The sequence below is a fragment of the Rhinichthys klamathensis genome, unplaced genomic scaffold (assembly GCF_029890125.1).
Source record: "Rhinichthys klamathensis goyatoka isolate OS25496 unplaced genomic scaffold, OSU_Roscu_1.1 h1tg000140l_1, whole genome shotgun sequence".
Classification (NCBI taxonomy): domain Eukaryota; kingdom Metazoa; phylum Chordata; class Actinopteri; order Cypriniformes; family Leuciscidae; genus Rhinichthys; species Rhinichthys klamathensis.
In genome coordinates this window covers 1181357-1201759 of record NW_026606675.1, presented here as the reverse complement: position 1 = coordinate 1201759, position 20403 = coordinate 1181357, and the positions used below count along the sequence as shown (strand labels likewise).

Here is a 20403-nt window from a genome sequence, read left to right as displayed (position 1 = left end):
ATACGCTATATGAGATGAGTTTAAAACAAATTTGCAAACCAAACATCATAGCATCTATTTTCAATAGAAAAGTCTACAGACATTTCTGTTTCAAATCATTATGATGCAATACAAAACATCTGTCTGAAAGTTTTATATCTTCACATTTACATTGTGTTCTGAACTATAGCATACAAGCCAAGTGAAATACAATAAAAATATACTTTGTTGTTTTGCTTCAAGCATTCATTTCTAAAAGCCCAATGCAGATGAGAATCATTATGGATTCATTCATCTGGAATTTATACAACTGTTTTAGTCATATGGCTCAGTGTGTGCAGATATGATTGACTCATTTGTCTTCACTCTGTGCACCGTTATTCATTTTAGGATGTATCATTCATTTATCTCTCTCTAGGGCACTTGTAACATTTTGTGCCTGGTCTTTGTGCCAATAAATGGGGAAAAAAACAGCCTTCCCTACTGTGTAAGTAGCTTCTGTTTCCCATAATGCAACACATATGCACACTAGCAACAATAAAGATTCACTTTTATTATCTATAAACCGTTTCAAAAAATGGAGCAACTCTTCTATATATTGCGGTCTAAAAATTGTTGCAAAACTACATTTCTTTACAACGACAAAACAGGGCATTTCTCTCAGCTATCCACTGAGGAATCTTCCAAGCATTCAAAGCAACAACAAGATTACTGTGACGATGTGTGTTTATGTAATGAACTGGGTTATAGAAGTATTACACAGCCCACCTGAGAAGCTCCCCAGCATGGTGTCAGTGTTGTCACCTCCATCAAACACCTCCAGAGAGTCCCAGTTCTGCTCTGTCACAAAGCTAATCACCTGGATCTGAGAGAAAGGAACAGAACAAAGGTAAAAATACAGCAGTTTTTGAGTATCAGTGGATTGTACTGAAAAATATTGCAGGCACTTGGCTATCTTGATTGAGTCCTGTGTATAGTTTTGAAAAGTTAAAAGAATATGCCAAATAAAGATATCTTAATTTGATGTGTTACATAACTTTTCAAATGTCATCTTCAAATATGAGAGGCATTCTTCTGCATTTGTTGTATATGCTGTTCACACAGTTTTTCCAATGTTCAGCCCTGTAAATATTTTGGTAGACATTTATTTTTCTGCCCCAGCCTCAAACAAGCCTAGAAATTGGCTGGTCACAGTGGCATGACTGTGGCTATCGCTGGAAGATTGTCACATCTGATAGCCTTGCCGTCAAATGGCACATTTATTTGTGCTTGCTTCACATAGAGAATTGGAAATTTCATGAGAGGGAGGGGGTTAGTTCGATATCCAGACTTCATGAGCGCTCTGTCTGACACAAAATGAAAACACACCATCAATCCACCCTATAGCATCAGTTAAGAGCTCTTCTATGCTTCTTTCAGGTTATAGACCTGAAACGGAATTGTTCAGTGATGATATCTGGTCCTTTTTGGCATATATTTAGACAACCTTCAACACACAAGCATTATATCTGAAATTGCATAAAAGGGTGATTATTTTTTTTCAATCACAGGTCATTTGATCAAAAATAGGTAAATTACAGCAAAACAGCTTGTTTAGAAATAATCAAGGCATGTTTTCCACACTGTTCACTAAAACTGTAATTATTTTTAAATTAAAAATAAATAAATAAACAGTAATAAACAGCAATATTTATCTACATATACTGTGTTTACATACATTATGAATGCATAAAAAACGCCATGTGGGGGTATTCAATAAATATCGTCAAGCCTTACACCAGAGTAGAAGAAAATATGCACAATAAGTTGCATAGGACTGTCTCTTAAAACTCCTCATCTGCACCTCTTTCCTTTCATACCACTACCTATTTATATCATGTCTCTCTTACTTTTGGGGATGTTGTAATCATTTCCGCATGGTTCCAATTCTCCTACAGCGAATTGGGTTAAAGGCAATTAAGTAAGCGGTCCTGAACTCCTCCCATGATTCAGAGCTATATTTGATTACATTTGTATCCAGCAGTGTGAGGCAAGTCTGGAGAGGCAGATGCAGATGATACTTGAAAAAAAAAAAAATCACTCGTATCCAATCAGGACTGCTCATCTTGCCTACTTTCACTATTTATAGCTGCATTTAAAATGTTGTTAATCATAAGACATGTGAAGGAGACCGACTTTTAATCATGTTTGGGCTACACTTAATTTTGAGGTGTCCGTGTTACAGTGTAACTATACATAATCAACTACAGAAAGTAATAATAATTAACTACATGTACTTACTATAGGGTTAGGGTTAGGATTAGGGGGTGATTTAGGGTTAGCTGCGTGTAATTATGCACAATTTATAGTAATTACTATAGTAACTACATGTAACAAGACACTGTAAAATAAACTGTTAACCATGTTTGTTATAGGTACATGCAAAATGACATACGTTTCAATAGTATGTTTCGAAAAAGTATATGTATCTCACTAAGGCTGCATTAATATATTTTAAATTGTAATTTATTCCTGGTATGCAAAGCTGAATTTTCAGCATCATTACTCCAGTCTTCAGTGTCACATGATCCTTCAGAAATTATTCTAATATGCTGATTTGGTGCTCAAGAAATGATCAATGATAAAACTACTTTTTTTTTACAAATATTTTTGTGGAAACTATTATACAGTATCATTCAAAAGTTTGGGGCAAAAAAGAAAAAACAAGGACGCATTAAACTGACATTTATCATGTTACAAAAGACAGCAAATGCAAAGGCTACAAGTATTCGTTTTAGACCAGTCATATATAATCAGGTCTTTAGAAAGATGGCCACCTAAAGTATGTGCCACATAATCTCAAAAAGCTCTTTACAGCCAGATTGCGGAGGTGCCAAGAAGGTAACGCTGAATAGAGTTATGAAGTATGACTGGAGGAAATGATGGCTGTAAAGATACTGTTCAAAATCTGACGATTATTACTGCCTTCTCCCTTAGAATCTAAACTTTTATGGTCTGCACTGAAATGAAAAATTGATACAGTTAAAAAAGTAACAGAGTTGAAGCATTGCAGACTTGTTAAACGCTCTTCCGTGACCACATTTAAAAGTGTCACACTGCACAGGAAGTGATAACAGCATTATACAACTGAATTTACCCCTGAAAAATTCAGGCAGTGCTAGAAAAATCATAGAAATAAAGATAAGTGTGTTGACTCATTGAATATTTTGATACTGTCTCCTACCACATAGTTTCTTGAACTAGCCCTGTGCTCTCACAGAAGCACATATATTACAGAGACTTCTTTCAAAAACATTCAACAATCTTACTGACCCCAAACTTTTGAACGGTAGTGCTTGTTATACTTACATTTTTACAGCATGTACATGGCCACATAAAAAAAAAACTAATTGTGATGATGCTTTGAGTTCATAATGGCCTTATAAAAGGGGATAAAATGGTGTTTTATTGTTGCTAGAAGAGAATACCTGGATTCCCATTCCCTCTGGCACAGTGATCTTCCATACGCAGCTCAAGCTGTTTAGGTAGGGCTCAGGATAGCCGGGGGACAGTATAGTACCTATCCGCTGGGTTAGATTCCCTCCACATGGCACTGCAGCACAGACAAAAGGAGAAAAAGATGAAAGGGCAGGTACAGAAGGCAAAACCCGCAAAACAGCCTATACGGTATCGAAGGGTATTTGTAATCTTCCAGGACACCACCTTCCTCCTCGTGGATCTCCTGTGGTCAAGCATCTGGTAGCTGCAGTGAAGCGCACAGGTAAACAGTTGCACATGAGTGTGGATACCTGAGTGTGTACACACAGAGTATCTGCGGCAACATCTGCCAAGTGTGTGCATTTGTGTATGTGTGACATGCCGGAGGCCATGACTGCTGGCCCACAGCTGTGTGACGTTGCTTGTTAGGCACAGGGAGAGTTTGTTGGCGACAGCTCTCTCTCAAGAGTAGGAGTCTGTTTGCTGTTTCCCTACCAGAGCTGTGGTGTGAATCTAACCGTGCTCATCCAAGCAAACGCATTGAGGAGGTTGGGACACAAGTAAACATGTGACACTTAAGCAACTGAAGTGAGATCCTTTAACCCTCTGGGGTCGGTGGTCTCGCCGGCGATACCAGCTCACTTTTTTCCTTATCAGTGCAAAAGAGACTCAAATTACTCTGTTGATTTTGATCTTACATATAAGTGTTGTACATCATTCGATCCTGTTAAGTTTGTATTTTTTTTGTGGAACCTCATAATAAAAACAAAGTGTTGTGCTTTTCGCCTAATAAAGAAAAATAAACATGATGCACGTTCTGCGTTCTCTCTGTCAGTGAAGTCCATTCTGAAAGCGCGTCCGAAAAATGAACTGTAACTCTGCAAATACTCAGTCAAACAGGTATACAGGCACACAGGCAAGAAGCCTGAATTATCTTCTTTTAAATGAAGTAATTTATATAAAAAAGCAAATTTTCTCATTTTATGTAATCTGTACGAAAAGAGAGAGATGATAGTCGTTCTCGTCTCAGCTCATTAAAGTTAATTTGACCACGCCCACGGAGCGCGCGCTCTATTCAAACACAAATGCTCTGAGGCGATCCACGCCCACACATCAGCTGGATAACCCACCGAAAGAGACTCAGATTTACGACGCTGTGAGGAATAATAGTACTATCTTAATAATAATCCTGGAAAAAAATACCTCAGAAGTACAGATAGTTTCATTTCGAGGAGCGACGGTTCCAGCTGAGGAATAGGTAGGCCTACATTCTTTATTTCCAAGTGCTTTGTTCTAATCGCGATATGGAATAGTGTCTGTAAACAAAAAGACTGTTTGAATCGCGTTTTTGTGTGTGAATGAATGAACAGCTTTTACCTAACTATATTCCAATACTGAGATGAGTAAAAATCGACTGAAATATGTTGAAATAAAATATTTTTGTATAAGCAACGTATTAAACTGCAAATTAACATTTATATGTCCTAATCATAAAAACGATGTTACATATGAAAGATAAGATGTCGTTTTTACTGTAAAATACTGCCACATCAAATAAGCTTGTTTGCTAAGATGTTATTATAGTGTTTGTTCGATTGTAGGCTATATTCAAACTAATTAATCCGCAACTGTGAAATATGTATGATAAAATGTATACTTTAGTATATACAAAGAAAGATTACATTTGAAATATAGTTAAAATTTTAATTGTTGTTGTAATTGTAACCTTTTTATTAAAATAGCAAAAATATGTAGGCTACATATAAATAAATCTTAGGTAAATCTTAAAAGCTCATTATAAGCCTCCTCTTTAAATTATTTGTATTGTGTTTTATTAGTGACACATTTGGGATATATTCCCAAACTTTCTGTAAAAACAGTATGATAATTAACTGCACAATTACTAGAAATTTTTACATTTGATATTATACAATTTGCAAGCACAATTTGAAAAATAAATAAATAATTGGAACTGTGAACCAATTTTGTATTATATATATATATATATATATTGTCATTCTTGTGGCTCAGTGACACACCTGAATGAAAGGGTCATTAGTATGCAGCCTCATTATGCGCTCATAATGCGGGCCCATTGTCTTCTCAGGTGTGAATCACAGCAGGTCACACCCCTGCGCATATTGCATTTCCAAACAAAAAGTGTCATTTTTAAATTTAAACCAATCTATTGTTTTATGTGAATGATAAGGCAGGATGATTTTCAGATCATTTTGAAGAAAAAACTCTAGGCGACAACATCCATTAGTCAAAAGTCTTGTGGACACATATTTAGTATGTGTTTTGTGGCCTTATTTCAGAAACTTTAAGTTTTAGTTTTTTCAATAACCACGTATAAACAATATTCTCTCAAAAATACAAAAATGTACATACATGTTGATAACACATTATGATAGCCCTGTTTGTGCTAAATAGAGTGTAATTACACCTTTGCCAGTAATATGTTTATAAGCAACTGAAAAAAGCACAAATGTCAGAGTATGTCAAAACATCTCAAGGACCCCAAAAACACCTTGGACTCCAGAGGGTTAACTGAAAAAATTACATTTGACTATTTCCTCAAAATTGGAAACTGACAAAACTATATCGCTCCCAATATATTGCCTTTAACCTAATTGATAAGATCGTGAAAGTTGAGAGAAGTGTGAAGTCTGCAAAAAAAAAAAAAATCCCTAGATATGTATGATGGGCTCTTACCAATGCAACTGGGTATGCTGCCGTTCCACTGAGCCAGAGCGTTGGGTACAGTCAGGCACTCGATGGCGCTGGGACCCTCCAGAACGTATCCTGCATTGCATTCAAAACTCACCACGGCTCCCACCGCAAAGTTGTTCCCAGTGCGTCTGCCGTGTCTAGGCTCTGGGACTGAGCTGCACTGGGTCGCGCTGGTCCTTGGGACAGCTAAAGCAAATAAATGCGCTATTGTTAGAAGAACTTGTACAAAACAGCAACTTCAGGATGTTATGGCACCTGCCAAGTGAGAAATGCTTTGTAATGCATTATACATGCAGTCATGCACCAGATTATTGTTGAAACTGGCACTTTAAGTTTGAACCACAGAAGGTACAGTGCATACAGCTGGTTGGGATGCCCCAGAACACCACTACTTTTAATACTTTTATAAGATGCTGTCCTTTTCCATTAAAGACAGGGCAGGAAACGAAAAGGAGTATGACTGAAAACCACAGGGGAGGCGAGATAATACAATAATGCTGTTTTAGCTCCTAAAAACCACACTATCTATTATAGAGAAAGATGCGGGCTGTTAAAGCACATTTTAACAGAAGCCCCATGGCTGCCGAAGAGGTACAGCACATTTACAGCATCGTTTATAATGTGTGTGTCTGAGAGAGAAAGAAAGACCATGGGCATATTGTTTAAATAATTTAGCACCTAATTTAGACGACAGTGCCTCTCTCAATCAAAACTGAATGCATAACATAACCACAAGTTATGATAGGAACATCCCACACACAATATTTGAGCAGTTAATTGCAGGATTAGGCACAATTAAGAATGTATATGAATGTATATAAGAATGTAAGAATGTAAACACAATATAGGGCTGATAAAAAAAAAAAAAAAAAAAAAAAAACATTTACATAATTGAAATAAAATTAACATTTACTGAAAAAACTGAATATTAAAAACTTTTATTTAGTTTAAATACCGAAATTACAACAACTAAAACATAAATAAATTTGATAAATTAAATAAAGATATGTTTTCATAAAATTATGCTGTTCGGTTCCATTTTGAAGATTCTGGGGTACACTGGATCATTCTGTTAAAGTTTATATAGATATATAAAGTAAAAAGCAAATTTCTATGGGTGACATTCCAAAATTTCTGGACATACAGCATATATTGTGTGTATGATACCATGTCCATGGGTAATTCATTCTGAAAAAAATAATAATTTCTTAAATTAAACCACTTACGGCAGTTAATTGACCCTTCGCAGGGAGCTTGATTGACAGGTGATCTGACCAATCATGCTTCTCCATCCGCCATTTTGTCCGACAAAGCAGTCAGGAGAGTTAGTATATTAACATGGGAGGATTTGAACTTGAAAAACGGAATGTACTGATGCCTTTCTGCGGTTAAAACAACATTCCTTCTTATGTTTATTCATGTTTATTTGATGCTGTAAATGAACTAGAAGGAACAGATGAACGGATCACGAGCAGCTTTAACTGATGCTCTACAGTGATCTGTCACGACACATTAAAGAGCCACAAAACGGTATTTATTGTTTAAATTTCTTTTAAAAAAATGACCAAATTTGAAAGGTGAGACTTTGTTTATTATGTTTAATATCAAAAGTAACCGAAAAGTAACCTGGTCTGTCCTGTCTGTCAGCGTGTTGTCAGTCCGCGATGTATTTTTCACTGCGTGAGAACATGGTGTGTGTGTGTGTGAGAGAGCAGCATAGCTTGTCGGACATAGCGACAGTAACTAAGGAGGGCGGGTCATTCAACTTACCGTAAGTTTGGCTAAATTCTGTGACTTATTTACTACTAATTAAGATTAGTAATTTAAAAAGCAATCTCAACTCAATTCTAAATAGTTCACAACCCTGGTTAATAGAAAATGAAAACGGCATTTGGGATACAGAAAGAGCGATTGAAACTCTTACCTTGATAGACCAGATGGAAACCTCTTGAGCTTGACTGACCCTTAGAAGAGAAGCGGATAAGGATCTGGTTGGAGGTGGCTAGGGGCAAAGATTCACCTGAAAATACATACAAGGTGTCATGACATTTGGCGACATTCTAAAACCAATGACATTTGATGTTATTGACCTGTGCCACAGATGCCATATTTGTTTGAGAGCAGCAGTGGAGGTGAATATTATGAATCAATAACCATTCTTGGGGTGTTCATCACCCAAAGCTATCAAATGTCTTCAGAAGATAAGGAATAGAGTGCATGTGTTATATAGATGTGGTCACTCTGAACTGCTGCTTTACAGAATATATCTTTCAAAAAGCTCGTTGGCCACATACACACTGTAAAGTTTTAGCCAACACTGCATTTAAATAAGGGCATGAATCCCCTAAATTATCGTTCTAATGCAGCCATAGCAACATTCTGGCATCTTGTGTGTTTGGTATCCACTCTTTTTGACCAAATTAATATTACAGCGACAAAATACTCATTCTGCAAATCAAACTAAAGCTCCGCCGACAGAGGCACAGTGTTCTGTTTATGCTTGCAAGGCTTCTTCACAGAGCACACTCTTGAAGTGTTGCTATTTCCACTTATTACAAGTGTTTTTGGGCTTGTTGTTCGAGCTTGGCTCTTAAAGCAAATCAAGTTTATGGAGCTATTAAGTAGGTAGGTAAGGGTCGTGATATTTTGGTCTTATTTTCAATGTAAATCATTTGATTTTATTTCAGTTTATTATGGCCATTCTGTCATCTGATGGAGTTTGGGTTCCTTGCCACTGTCGCCTTTGTCTTGCTTAGTTGGAGACACTTAGGGCCCTATTTTAACGATCTAAGCGCATGGTCTAAAGCGCAGGGCGCAAGTGCACTAAGGGCGTGTCCGAATCCACTTTTGCTAGTTTAACGACAGGATAAATGGTCGGCACATGGTCTAAAAGGGTTATCCCTATTCTCTTAACCCTCTGGGGACCAGAAACGCGCCGGCGCGTTTTGCTCGTTTTTTTTCACATAGCAGAAAAATAGACTTAAAGTACTACCATCATTTCTGTTCATATAGAGTTAAGAAATATGAGAAAATAATCTGTTAAATGTCTACTTTTTTATGTGCCCACATACAATCGAAATAAAATATTGTGCTTTTGTAAAATAAAGAAAATAAACAGGGTGTGCGTTCTGCCTCTCGGTCACCGTGAACTTTTTTTCTGGAGCACGTCTCTAATCTTCAACACAACTCAGCTAATACTATTCACCCAGCCATAAGCAATATATCTTTTAAATCATTTGAGTTTGTACTTTTAAATGATCCGATTCAAAACTAAAATTATTATTCTCCGTTTATGTCATCTATATAAAAAGAGAGACGTGTCAGCCCGTCTCATTATCGTTCTCTCAGCTGATTATCTCTGGTAATGTGACACGCCCACGGAGAGCACGCACTATTCAAACGCAAATATGTGAAGCAACACATTGAGACGCGTTAACGCCCATAAACTCTGAAAACACACATTATTTTTTAGTCAGATTAATCTACTGTCGTCTTGCGCGGCTATATGAGGAACAATCCTGGGACATTTACCACTGGGTTTATTTTCACTTCGAGGATGAACAGATTCAGCTGAGAAGTAAGTGTTTTTTGCAAGTGCTTTGTTCTAATCGCGATATAGAATAACGTAGTGTCTGTAAATGGAAACATAGCATACTGTTAAATGTGAATCATGTTTGTGTGTGTGTGTGTGTGTGTGTGTGTGTGTGTGTGTGAATGAATGAATGAATGAACGCACAGATACGCACTGTTACATACTAAATAACAGACAAGATTTCGTTGACTCGTTTTGGATAAAGTTTTTACTCTAAAATAGACATCAAATAAGCTTTTTTTAGGAGTTTCTGCTCATATGTTAAATATATAGTATGTTTTGTCAATAAACTAATCAACTAAGATGTTATAGTGTTTGTTCAAGCTATATCAAAATAATGAATCCTCAACTTTGAAATATGTATGATCAAACTAAGACATTTATGGAGAAAGACAATTTTCTTTTCAAGATGTTTCCAACTCTAACTTTAAACTGAAATAAAACCATGTCTATATGGTGAAGGGTGTGTGATAGAAGTGTCCAGACGTATGCACCCTGTATTTTCCTTATATAAATCCAAACAATCTAAAAGCCATTCTTTTTTAAATCTCCTCATTCTTTGTGCAAGGCTCCTGATAATGATATGGCCTGATAGCACCTAATAGGGCCATTATGGGGAGGGTCTTTGTCTTTCTCAGGTGTGGAATGCCACACATATTAATGAGAGATCACGCCTCCTGCATAAAGCTTTCTCAAACAAAACACGTCATTAAAAATGTAAAAGACTTTATTGACTTATCTGAATGAGTTGTCAGGATGATTCTCACATAGTTTTGGAGCAAATATTCTAGGCTATGTGATACAATTTTCAAAAGTCTTGTGAAGAAATAATCAATATGTATTTTGTGGTCTTATTTCAGCAACTTTCATTTTTATTTTTTTCAATAACCACGCATAAACATTATTCTATTAAAAATACAAACATGTACATACATGTTGCTCAGATCTCATGGTAGCCAAGTTTGTGCTATATAGAGTGAATTTACACCTTTGCCATTAACATGTTTATAAATAACTGAAAAAAGCACAAATGTCAGTGCATGTCAAAACATCCCAAGGGCCCCAAAAACACTCTGGTCCCCAGAGGGTTAATGAGTAATGTGTGTGTTTTGGGCATACAGTAACATGCAAGAAACCAATCAGAGTCTCATATCCCATTCCCTTTAAAAGCCAGTTGTGCTCACGCCATGGTGGATTCATTATAGGCGCACATTACTAACGCGCTCTTTAAATAACAAAAACAACATTTTTAAATTTTTTTTTTTTTTTGGTTTTAGTTGGTCAACGTCGCAGTCTATTTCAGTTGCCTCAAAATAGCAACGTGCCAACAATGCACCTGAACACACCTCGTTTTCAGACCAGCACGCCCCATGGGGGCACAAATACTGTAGGTCCAAATGCATTTGCTATTTAAACAACGTGGCGCAGGACGTGAAAATGATAACTGCGTCAGGCTGAAACTAGCAAAAAACACTTGCGTCGCACTTGGCGCCGGGTGTATGATAGGACCCTAATATGCAACAGTATTATTGAATATTATTGATCAATATTCTTGAATATTTTTGACTATACTAACGCTGTTGTATGAGAACTGAATTTTTTTTGCAGAACTATAGCTGAAATGAACTTAATAATTGATGATATTTACAAATTTAATAATAATTCATTACATTTATATAGCGCTTTTCTAGGCACTCAAAGCGCTTCACATGGAAGGGGGAATCTCCTCAACCACCACCAATGTGCAGCATCCACTTGGATGATGCGACGGCAGCCATAGTGCGCCAGAACGCCCACGTGGGCGTGGAGACAGAGTGATGAAGCCAATCAGTGTATATATATATATGGGGATGATTAGGAGGCCATGATGGACAGAGGCCACTGGGCAAATTTGGCCAGGATGCCGGGGTTACACCCCTACTCTTTCGAAAGACATCCTGGGATTTTTAATGACCACAGAGAGTCAGGACCTCGGTTTAACGTCTCATCCGAAGGACGGTGCTCTTTGACAGTATAGTGTCCCCGTCACTATACTGGGGCGTTAGGACCCACACAGACCACAGGGTGAGCGCCCCCTGCTGGCCTCACTAACACCTCTTCCAGCAGCAACCTGGTTTTCTCAGAAGGTCTCCCATCCAGGTACTAACCAGGCTCAGCCCTGCTTAGCTTCAGTGGGCAACCAGTCTTGGGCTACAGGGTGATATGGCTGCTGGCTGCTGGATATTTACAAATGAACCGAATCAACACTGAACTGACTTCAGCTGAACAACAGCCGAAATGCATTATTTTCCTGTTCTCACTGTAAAGCTGCTTTGAAACAATATGTATTGTGTAAAGCGCTATATAAATAAAGGTGACTTGACTTGCTCGTTATTAGCGCATGTGCTTTCTGTGCTGTGGTGTGGGGGCTGAGGCTTTGAATCTACCCACAGATCCCGAGGCCCAGTCGAGCTCCACAGGGGTTTGCAGAGAGCAGGTTCGGTGTTGACAAATTTGTACAGTGGCCAGACAAGATGAAACTGCTCAACACTCTCGTTCATGTTGGGATCGACCAATGCGCCTGCTCATGCCTTTGGCATGCTGGGATGTTATTAGAACAAGCCTCCGTGGGCATCCGACAGAGTGACAGCTACAGTAATAATCCGGTGGAGGCAGAGGTGTGGGAAACCCTGACCGCTGATTTATTCGCCCCTGCTGTTTGTTCTGATGGCCACATTATTCTGCAATGCTGCTCAGAAACTGTTAGTCCTGTGTCGCACCACACCAACAGCAAACCTGGATGGGCCCCACAGATTCACCAGGATGCGTTATGCAACATTCAAGGTTGTAGTGGAGTGGACTGACGTGGCCTGACAACATCCTGTCAGGATTCCAGAAGACTGAGGATCACAGTGTTGAATATGATGCCTCAACAGAGGTGGATTTGCCAGTTTGTCTACCTCCGACTTTGGCTGTTTAACAGTTATATGGAAGAGGAAGAATTCAAGGAATTTTAAATGCTCAAATGCTAGGGGTGTAACGATATTTGAACCGAACCGAAAAACCGCGATACACCACCCACGATACGTATCGCGATACTCTCATGGCGAACCGAACACGCCTCGCCCCCTGCTGCCCCGCCCAGCCCCGGCTCATTGCACCTCATGTGTTATGTGTACACAACGAATACAGGGCTATTGCCTATAACCACCATTAACCACATATAATCGCAATAAGCTCAGTGTTTTGTTACTTTTGATAATAAGCAAGGTGTAATCTTTCAAATTATGTCTATTTGATCACGAAATGCAAACAATAAATGCCGTTTTGGCGCTCTTAGATGTGGCGTGACAGATATCACTGTATGCATGCGGCAGCGTGGAGCGCGGTCATCTCTTCCTCAGTTACAGAATAAACATGAATGGACACCCGAAGGTATGTTGAAAGATACAGTATACTTACTGAAAGGCATCATAACTCGTGTAAACACTCAATCAGTGTTTCAACAGCGGAAATACGTCAATAAAACGCTTAGTTTTTCACATAGCTTTATATTTACCGCAGGTAAGTCATTCAGTGTCCACAGCTTGCTGGTTTGCTAACTCTTTCACTAAATAAATGCTATATATTAGCCTATATATTATATTTTACTTAACCTGTTTATGATATCTTGATTATTGTATGTTTAAAATAGTTGTCATGAAAATAACAGCAACTGTGTAAATTATTATATAACAATAACAAATTAGAGTAAAAACATGTTAATGCAAAAATTGCCTTATGTGCAGTTTACATGTTTTCATACAATTTGTTATTTGAGTGTTGATTATTATTATATCATTTAGGCTAAAAGTCTAGGCTCTGTTGTTAAGCTTTATAGTAATGTGCAAGTAAGGGCTGTAGTTTACAGCATTAGCAGATAATTTTGTTATCCTTGAGAAACGTTTACTTGTAATTGAATTAATTTAAAGACAAGGACACAATTTGTTCATTAAAGCACTGTTTAATAAAAAATAAAAGCAATTTTAGCTTTCTAAACCCCCCCTCACCCCACCGAAATGAACCGAACCGAGACCTCAAAACCGTGGGACGAACCGAACCGTCAGGTTTGTGTATCGTTACACCCCTATCAAATGCTTACATTGTTTAGAATTATTACCAGTAGCCTAATTAATATTTTATTTTCTACTTAGGCCTACAATTTTTCTTGTTTGGTCACCATTGGAAATGAAGGATTAGTTGTGGAGTGATGAGAACCAAAAATGGATTCATAAATTTAAGTTCAAGCCCTAAGATTGCGAATGTTGCAACTGTGAGATATAAAGTTGCAATTATCTTTTCATTTTTTCTTTACTCTGAGGCGGAAACAGACTTCCACAGGAGGCAAAATAAATTCATTTAAAATAAGTTTCTAACAGTTAATTCACAGAGGACAACTTCACCTGAAACTTACTGTTCATTTGTGCAGATTATTCATTCCTTATAATTTCCATGATTTTCTACTGAGAAAGTTGAGAAACATCCATCAAAACTGACAACTGTGCTTATAACAGTGGTGACATACAGCAACTATTCTTTCCTTTCTCTCCGCAGCACAAAAAGATAATAGAAAATCTGCAGTTTTATGTGGCCTAGTATCAATTCTGACTATTCCCTGCTCGCTATTCACGCTCCAAAGTGTGCATTATTTCCAGCAGCGCCCAGCACACTTCACTGATTTCACACCGGCATCTGAAGTTAAAAACCGCATCTCAAGACAGTATATATGCTCGGAGCGGTTCACCTTCCTTGAGCGCGCAGGGTTTCACGCCGTACGCAAATCGCGGGTGTTTGACTGGTGTGAAGGGTGAAGAAAAAATAGAAATGTACACAGCTCATCTGCGTTGTCATGGGAATGTCAGAAGCAGAGAGAGCGAGAGAGAAAACCCTGTTAATCTTCGAGCCGAAATCTCCTCAACTGACCGCATTAAATGGAACTCCATTATGGCTGAATAAAAGCTTTCAGCCTTGGCGTCTCAGTGGAGATCTATTTGGCTAGTCTGTTTTTGCTTATTTGATTCTGTTTTATTCCCGGCTTTAAGGATGAAAACCCTATTTACTGGATCCTTTTGAAATCTGTTTGTTAGACTCTATGAGTCATCAAGCTTGTTATGTGAAACTCTGCGTTTTATTCTCGAGTACATCATCATCTTTCGCGTACGTCATTGTATGTTCTGATTGAGAATTGAGAACTCAAGAGACTGTTCACAAGTACAGAGGCAGCTTTAACGATTAAAAGCAGAAGTGTCATTTAAGTTTTTTTTCTAATATCCAGAGCTTCATATTCAGATTAGATGCTGAATGTGCAAAACTACACAATTATATTAAAAAAATCAGCGGGTTGTCTAAATGACAAGTCTACTGATCAATTTTAAAGAGACAGTTCAACCAAAAATCTAAATTCTGTCCCCATTTAATCAGCATTCCGAACCTCCTCCTTCTATGAAGTACAAAATACGTTTTTTTTTGTAATGTCTCTGTGGATTTTGGTCCATACAAGGAAAGTCAATGTTGTTTTCGACCCCATTGACTTTCATTGTATGGAGAATTTTTGTTTTTCTGATTATCTTTTGTCTTCCAGAGAAGAAATACAGGTTTGGAATAAAATGAGGGTAAGTAAATGATGACAGAATTAAATTTTTTTGGTGAATTTCAAATTGCTTTTAAATTCCCTTTAAATTCTTGAATGACCTGTTCAGATGCATTTCTTTGGGGTGTGTATACAGTACATATTTTAACATATATTTTAGCATTAAAAAATAGCTATATGGAGTGCTGTGCAACATAATGGAAGAAAATGCAGGGGTTGCAGGAAATTACTTCTTTTTTTTTTTTAACAACACAGTGTCTTAAAAAAAAGCAATGCTTTTGGTGGGACACTTCGACACTATCCGGTACTACTCATTTGACAGAGCTTATACTACACAGTAAGAGTCATTATTCTTATTCTTAATGATGTTTGGTGGTGCAAAAATGACATGCTTCAGTTTTAAATTTCAGTATTTGTGAACCACACAGGCTTATGTCTCTTACTTTTGGATGTAACTCATCTTGTTAAAGGAGTTGCTTAATTGACTACTTCTATTTACCTTTGAGACTGGATGCAGTCTCTTTAGCATTCATCTCCTAATGCCAGTATAGACTGATAGAGTCAAGTTAATACCGCTCGAGAAGGTTTGCTGACCTGTGTGGGCCCCAGAGAGAGAACTCAGGACACGGGCATGCTGGGTAGGCCCATCGTACACCTCCACAACATCATTTAGCGCAGTCTGGAAGAATGCAAATTGGCTGAACACCACTGCAGAGAGATAAATAGAGACAGAGAGTGAATAGACATAACTGCATAAAAACTATGAATTATGCAACTGCATAACATGACTGTGCAAGTGTTAATTCAATAGTAAAAGACAGAACCAAATCACACCTATGAACCACCTGTTGTGTTCTCTAGACACACCCTGGTGCTTAGCAGAGTAAATTTCCAAATGAGGGCCATAAAAAGGAAACCCCGTGTTGCAACGTTCCCTATCCCGCAGCTGTTCGAAGGCATTATGCCATGCCTACGGAAATGTGTGCCTTAATTAGCTGTGCTTCCATAACGTTTGGCTTGACCCAGAGAAATAAAGGCAGGCTCGCATCTGCTAATAAAGATTCTGTAGGAACCCCAAATTGACCAGATGACCTCCTTTTATTGATCAAATAAAAGGGTCCCATGGTCAAGTAGAAGCTGCTGGGGTTATATGAGGGGATATCCAAAAATGTGTCATTATCTAGAGGCTCAGAGCCCTGAATGAAGAGCAATATGGATCAAAGTCCCTGTCAAGGAAAGTCAATTCATTCGGCTCATTTGGTGTTTCCATACTTGCAACACCTCCGGGTAGCTACTGTATTTCGGGCATGCAAGTCCAACTCCTAACAACTTGAATGGGGAAAAACTGAATCTCAAAAACTCACATTTAAATAACATTTTGAATCAGCAATAAAATCTGATATGAACTGTCCCGTAGATGTTACTTTTGCTCACATGCATGTGTGGTCCAAAGTACACATGTCAGAACACACGGTTTCTATGGGAACTGGAGTTTCTAATGGCATCTGCAGTGGTTGGCTCTTTAATTTAGAAGAGGCTTATTCCATCATAAAGTGTGTTGCACTTTCACTAGTAATTCATTCTAGTGAACCGTCTTGGTATATATACAGTCTTCTACATGGTGTCTACTGATATTTAAGATGTCAATGTATTAGCTTTAACACCTCCTCATAACTAATCGTGACAAAAAAATTCCTGAGTGACAAATCAAAGTTAACCAGAACACGTTTTGATTGGAATTTGGACAAATGAGATTGCTCTGAGACTGTTGGGGCTAACCAGCATGATGAACTGAAAATAGAAACCAAACAATAGAGCAAACATAGAACAAAAATTGCAGTTCATAGCTGATAAGGACACACGTTTAACATGGAAGAGATGGGATTTAACCCTTTTTGCCCTTGAGTGCCTGATTCAGACATGGTGTGAACTGGCTGATTTCACTGAATAGCATTATTATCATTTGTTCCAGTAGATGCCGTAACTACAAAATCTGAATCCAAAAAGCATCTTTCTCCATTGTAAACAACAAAAATACGGCATTTTAAAAATGATATTAGATGTTACAAATGCATGGTGTGTTTTAAGGACTCTTAGACATCAGACAGGGGGAAATATAAGTTATTTTATGTGTTTGACATCACAGCAGCTAGTGAAGGGTTTGGAACCGTGTGCATTTATTTGTGAGGATTTCCCAATCAGAATCGCATTTTTCTGCAAATATCACTGAAATAAATGAGAGTGCTAACAGTTAGTTACAGTATGCTAACTGTATACTCCTTGATTGTAACGCTACAGAAGTTCATGGGTATCTGTGTGTGTGCAATAGTATGCTTATACATGTGCTTACTTACCATAGTCTTTTGGCACAATAACCGAGTAGAGGCAAGTCCTCCCGCTGCTGTAGTTTCCAGGATAACCAGGGGAGAGCACCACACCCTCCAAGCCCGAATACTGACCACCGCACGGAGCTTTGTGAGAAAGACAGCCACAGAAAGAAGGCATTAGAGACTAATTTTCTGTCCTCCCCAACTCCTCTCTGCCGTTTCCTCATTCAGCTGATCTTAAATTACTTTTCTTGTCTGATTCCTGAGCTGCCCGGCTAGATGTCCCTAGTGTTTGCCGAAGTGAAATTGCAATGTGTTCAAAGCATTCCTCAAGGTTACATTGCAAAGATGAGCCTTTGCTTATTTCAAAGGGAACAGTAACAAATGTGACAAACTCCAGGTCTTTGACAAAGGAAGAACACATGGTTACAGATCGTATTTGCAAAAAAGTACTTGCTGAACTTCCATTATATGCTTTTACCTATGCAAACAGGTTTTGGTTTGTTCCAGCCAGGCTTGCCGTCTCCCCCCATGATGCAAGTGAGTGTGGCGTCTCCCTCCAGCGTATAGCCATTGTCACAGTAATAGGTGACAGTTGCCCCCAATTTCAACTCGGTACCAACACGAGTACCATTACGCACCAGCCCTGGCTCAAAGCATGACTCTCTGGGATTTTCTGTTGAGGAAAAGAAACACAAAGTATGGTGAGAGGGATAAAGAAGGAGAGAGAGCGATAGATGATGATTTATGGCTATTTGTGTAAGACTGATAATCAAGCGCTCACAGGGACCTTTACATATACAAACATTCACCAAGTACCTAATGCAAGTAAAAATTTGCTTTGGTGAGTAAATCATTTTGAGTCATTCACCAAGTGGCTTTGATCTGATTAGGAAGTACAGGAAGTAAAACTAAGACATGCAAATCATATGCTAAACAAAACATCTGTAAAAATGTGTGTCTTCTATTGACATATTAATGTCTTCTCATGAATGATGCTGCAAGCATCCCAATCACATGCATTTTTCACAGTAACAAACATATGAATAATAATTAATGAATATAATATAATATTATTTATTTGTACTAATAATCGCTGTTTCACATTTCAAAGGCCGAGCACTTCTGGACATTGCATTTGTTGGCCACATATGTGTTTGTGGCTGTATCCTTTTAGAAAAGTAACTATTACATTCCAAAATAAGAAATAAATGACAATAATTTACAACTCTTGAATAATAACAGTGCATAATGGCTATTTTTCTAAAATGAGACATCCTCGATGACGATCTGCGCCTGACAAATTCAAACTCTGCAGAGCGCAGCCATTGAAATATAACAGCTAATAAATCATCATTGTAATATTTTGTATAAACTTCATTACAAGTATCATAATAAATGTCTTTACTGTCACTTTTGATGAATTTAAAGTGTGCTTGCTGAATAAAAGTATTAATTTCTTTCAAAAAGAAAATCTTACTGGTCCCAAACTTTTGAATGGTAGTGCATATTTATATGTATATGTGTATACTGTATGTAAATATGGATGCTACTGGTGCAGGTTCTTTCCAAACAAACAAAAACAAATGAATAAATAAATAAAAATAAGTTGAATTGTTTCTCAAAAGACTCACAATTGAGACTCCTATGAGCTAAAAACAGAAGAATAAATACACTGGAGGCTCTTTGTGTGATTAAGTGCACTTTAAATATGCTTAAAATGAGCACACCCTGATCACCAATTCACAATCCAGAAATATGCTACAGCAACCTACATGCCCCGTGGAGCATGAACAGTGACCCACGACAGATTAAAAGTGACACTGGGCTAGATCAGCTCTGCTGACTACACAAAACAGTCCATCACCCAGCAGGACATGTGTATGGTGCACACCGCATCCTTTGGCCAAAATTAGAAATCAATCATTCTTACTACACATCTGCATCGCACAGCAAAAAATGGGTTGCATGCAGTTCTAGTTGAGATATCACTTCCTAACATAGTTACACTGCATTGTTCGTGCTGATGCCCGTGCCCTTCATGGCCCAATAGCACTTCGAAACAAGACGCAATCTGTTTACTGGGGTCGGCGCTAAAGACAGTCCACAACTCAGTTAATCTTCCTACACCGGGCTCATAACAAGACCAGTGCGAAATGGGCAGTGATTAAGAGTGGACCACAGCCAACCTTAAGTTCTAGCTCAGGTGTCCACTGATGAGGCTGTTATGAGTGTGTGTGTGTGTGTGTATGTGTGTGTCGGCGAGGATATGTTTGTGAATTTGGACATGACAAACGTTTGAGCTGGCAGGGAACAGTTCGGACGGGCAATAGAGTGTGTATGTGTGTGGTGTTTATTTTACTGTCGGTCAAGTGTGCAGAGCCTTGGCCCACATATTGCACCTCAGAGGCCAATCAGACGCGGTTGGAAGTCTGTGAGAAGCTGATTGGTCTGTAAAGAGGTTGACAGCACCTGAAGCTTGTTCCAACAGCAGCAGCATGCACAGATGAACCAACGTGACCCTGTGCCAGACCGGCTAACACTTCTGTCAGGGTTAAGCTGAAATAAACACACTTTTCATGTATTTATGATTTGCTTCTACATTATTAGTTTATACTAATTCATTGTGAGGAGACTGGGGTCTGGAACTGGAGCTTTTGAAGTGCCACACACTGTGTCCATCTGCT

At 38.2% G+C, this 20403-nt stretch overlaps 1 protein-coding gene across 1 annotated transcript in view; it reads right to left on the bottom strand.

The window, feature by feature from the left end:
• Positions 1-20403, bottom strand: part of csmd2 (CUB and Sushi multiple domains 2) — a 334540-nt gene that overhangs the window by 59277 nt on the left and 254860 nt on the right. Inside the window, exons 30-36 of the mRNA XM_056257596.1 lie at positions 18198-18392; positions 17744-17860; positions 15984-16097; positions 8114-8209; positions 6172-6375; positions 3447-3571; positions 748-844 (exon numbers count right to left, since the gene is read on the bottom strand). Coding sequence (XP_056113571.1) covers positions 748-844; positions 3447-3571; positions 6172-6375; positions 8114-8209; positions 15984-16097; positions 17744-17860; positions 18198-18392 — 948 coding nt within the window. The remainder of the gene's footprint in view (positions 1-747; positions 845-3446; positions 3572-6171; positions 6376-8113; positions 8210-15983; positions 16098-17743; positions 17861-18197; positions 18393-20403) is intronic.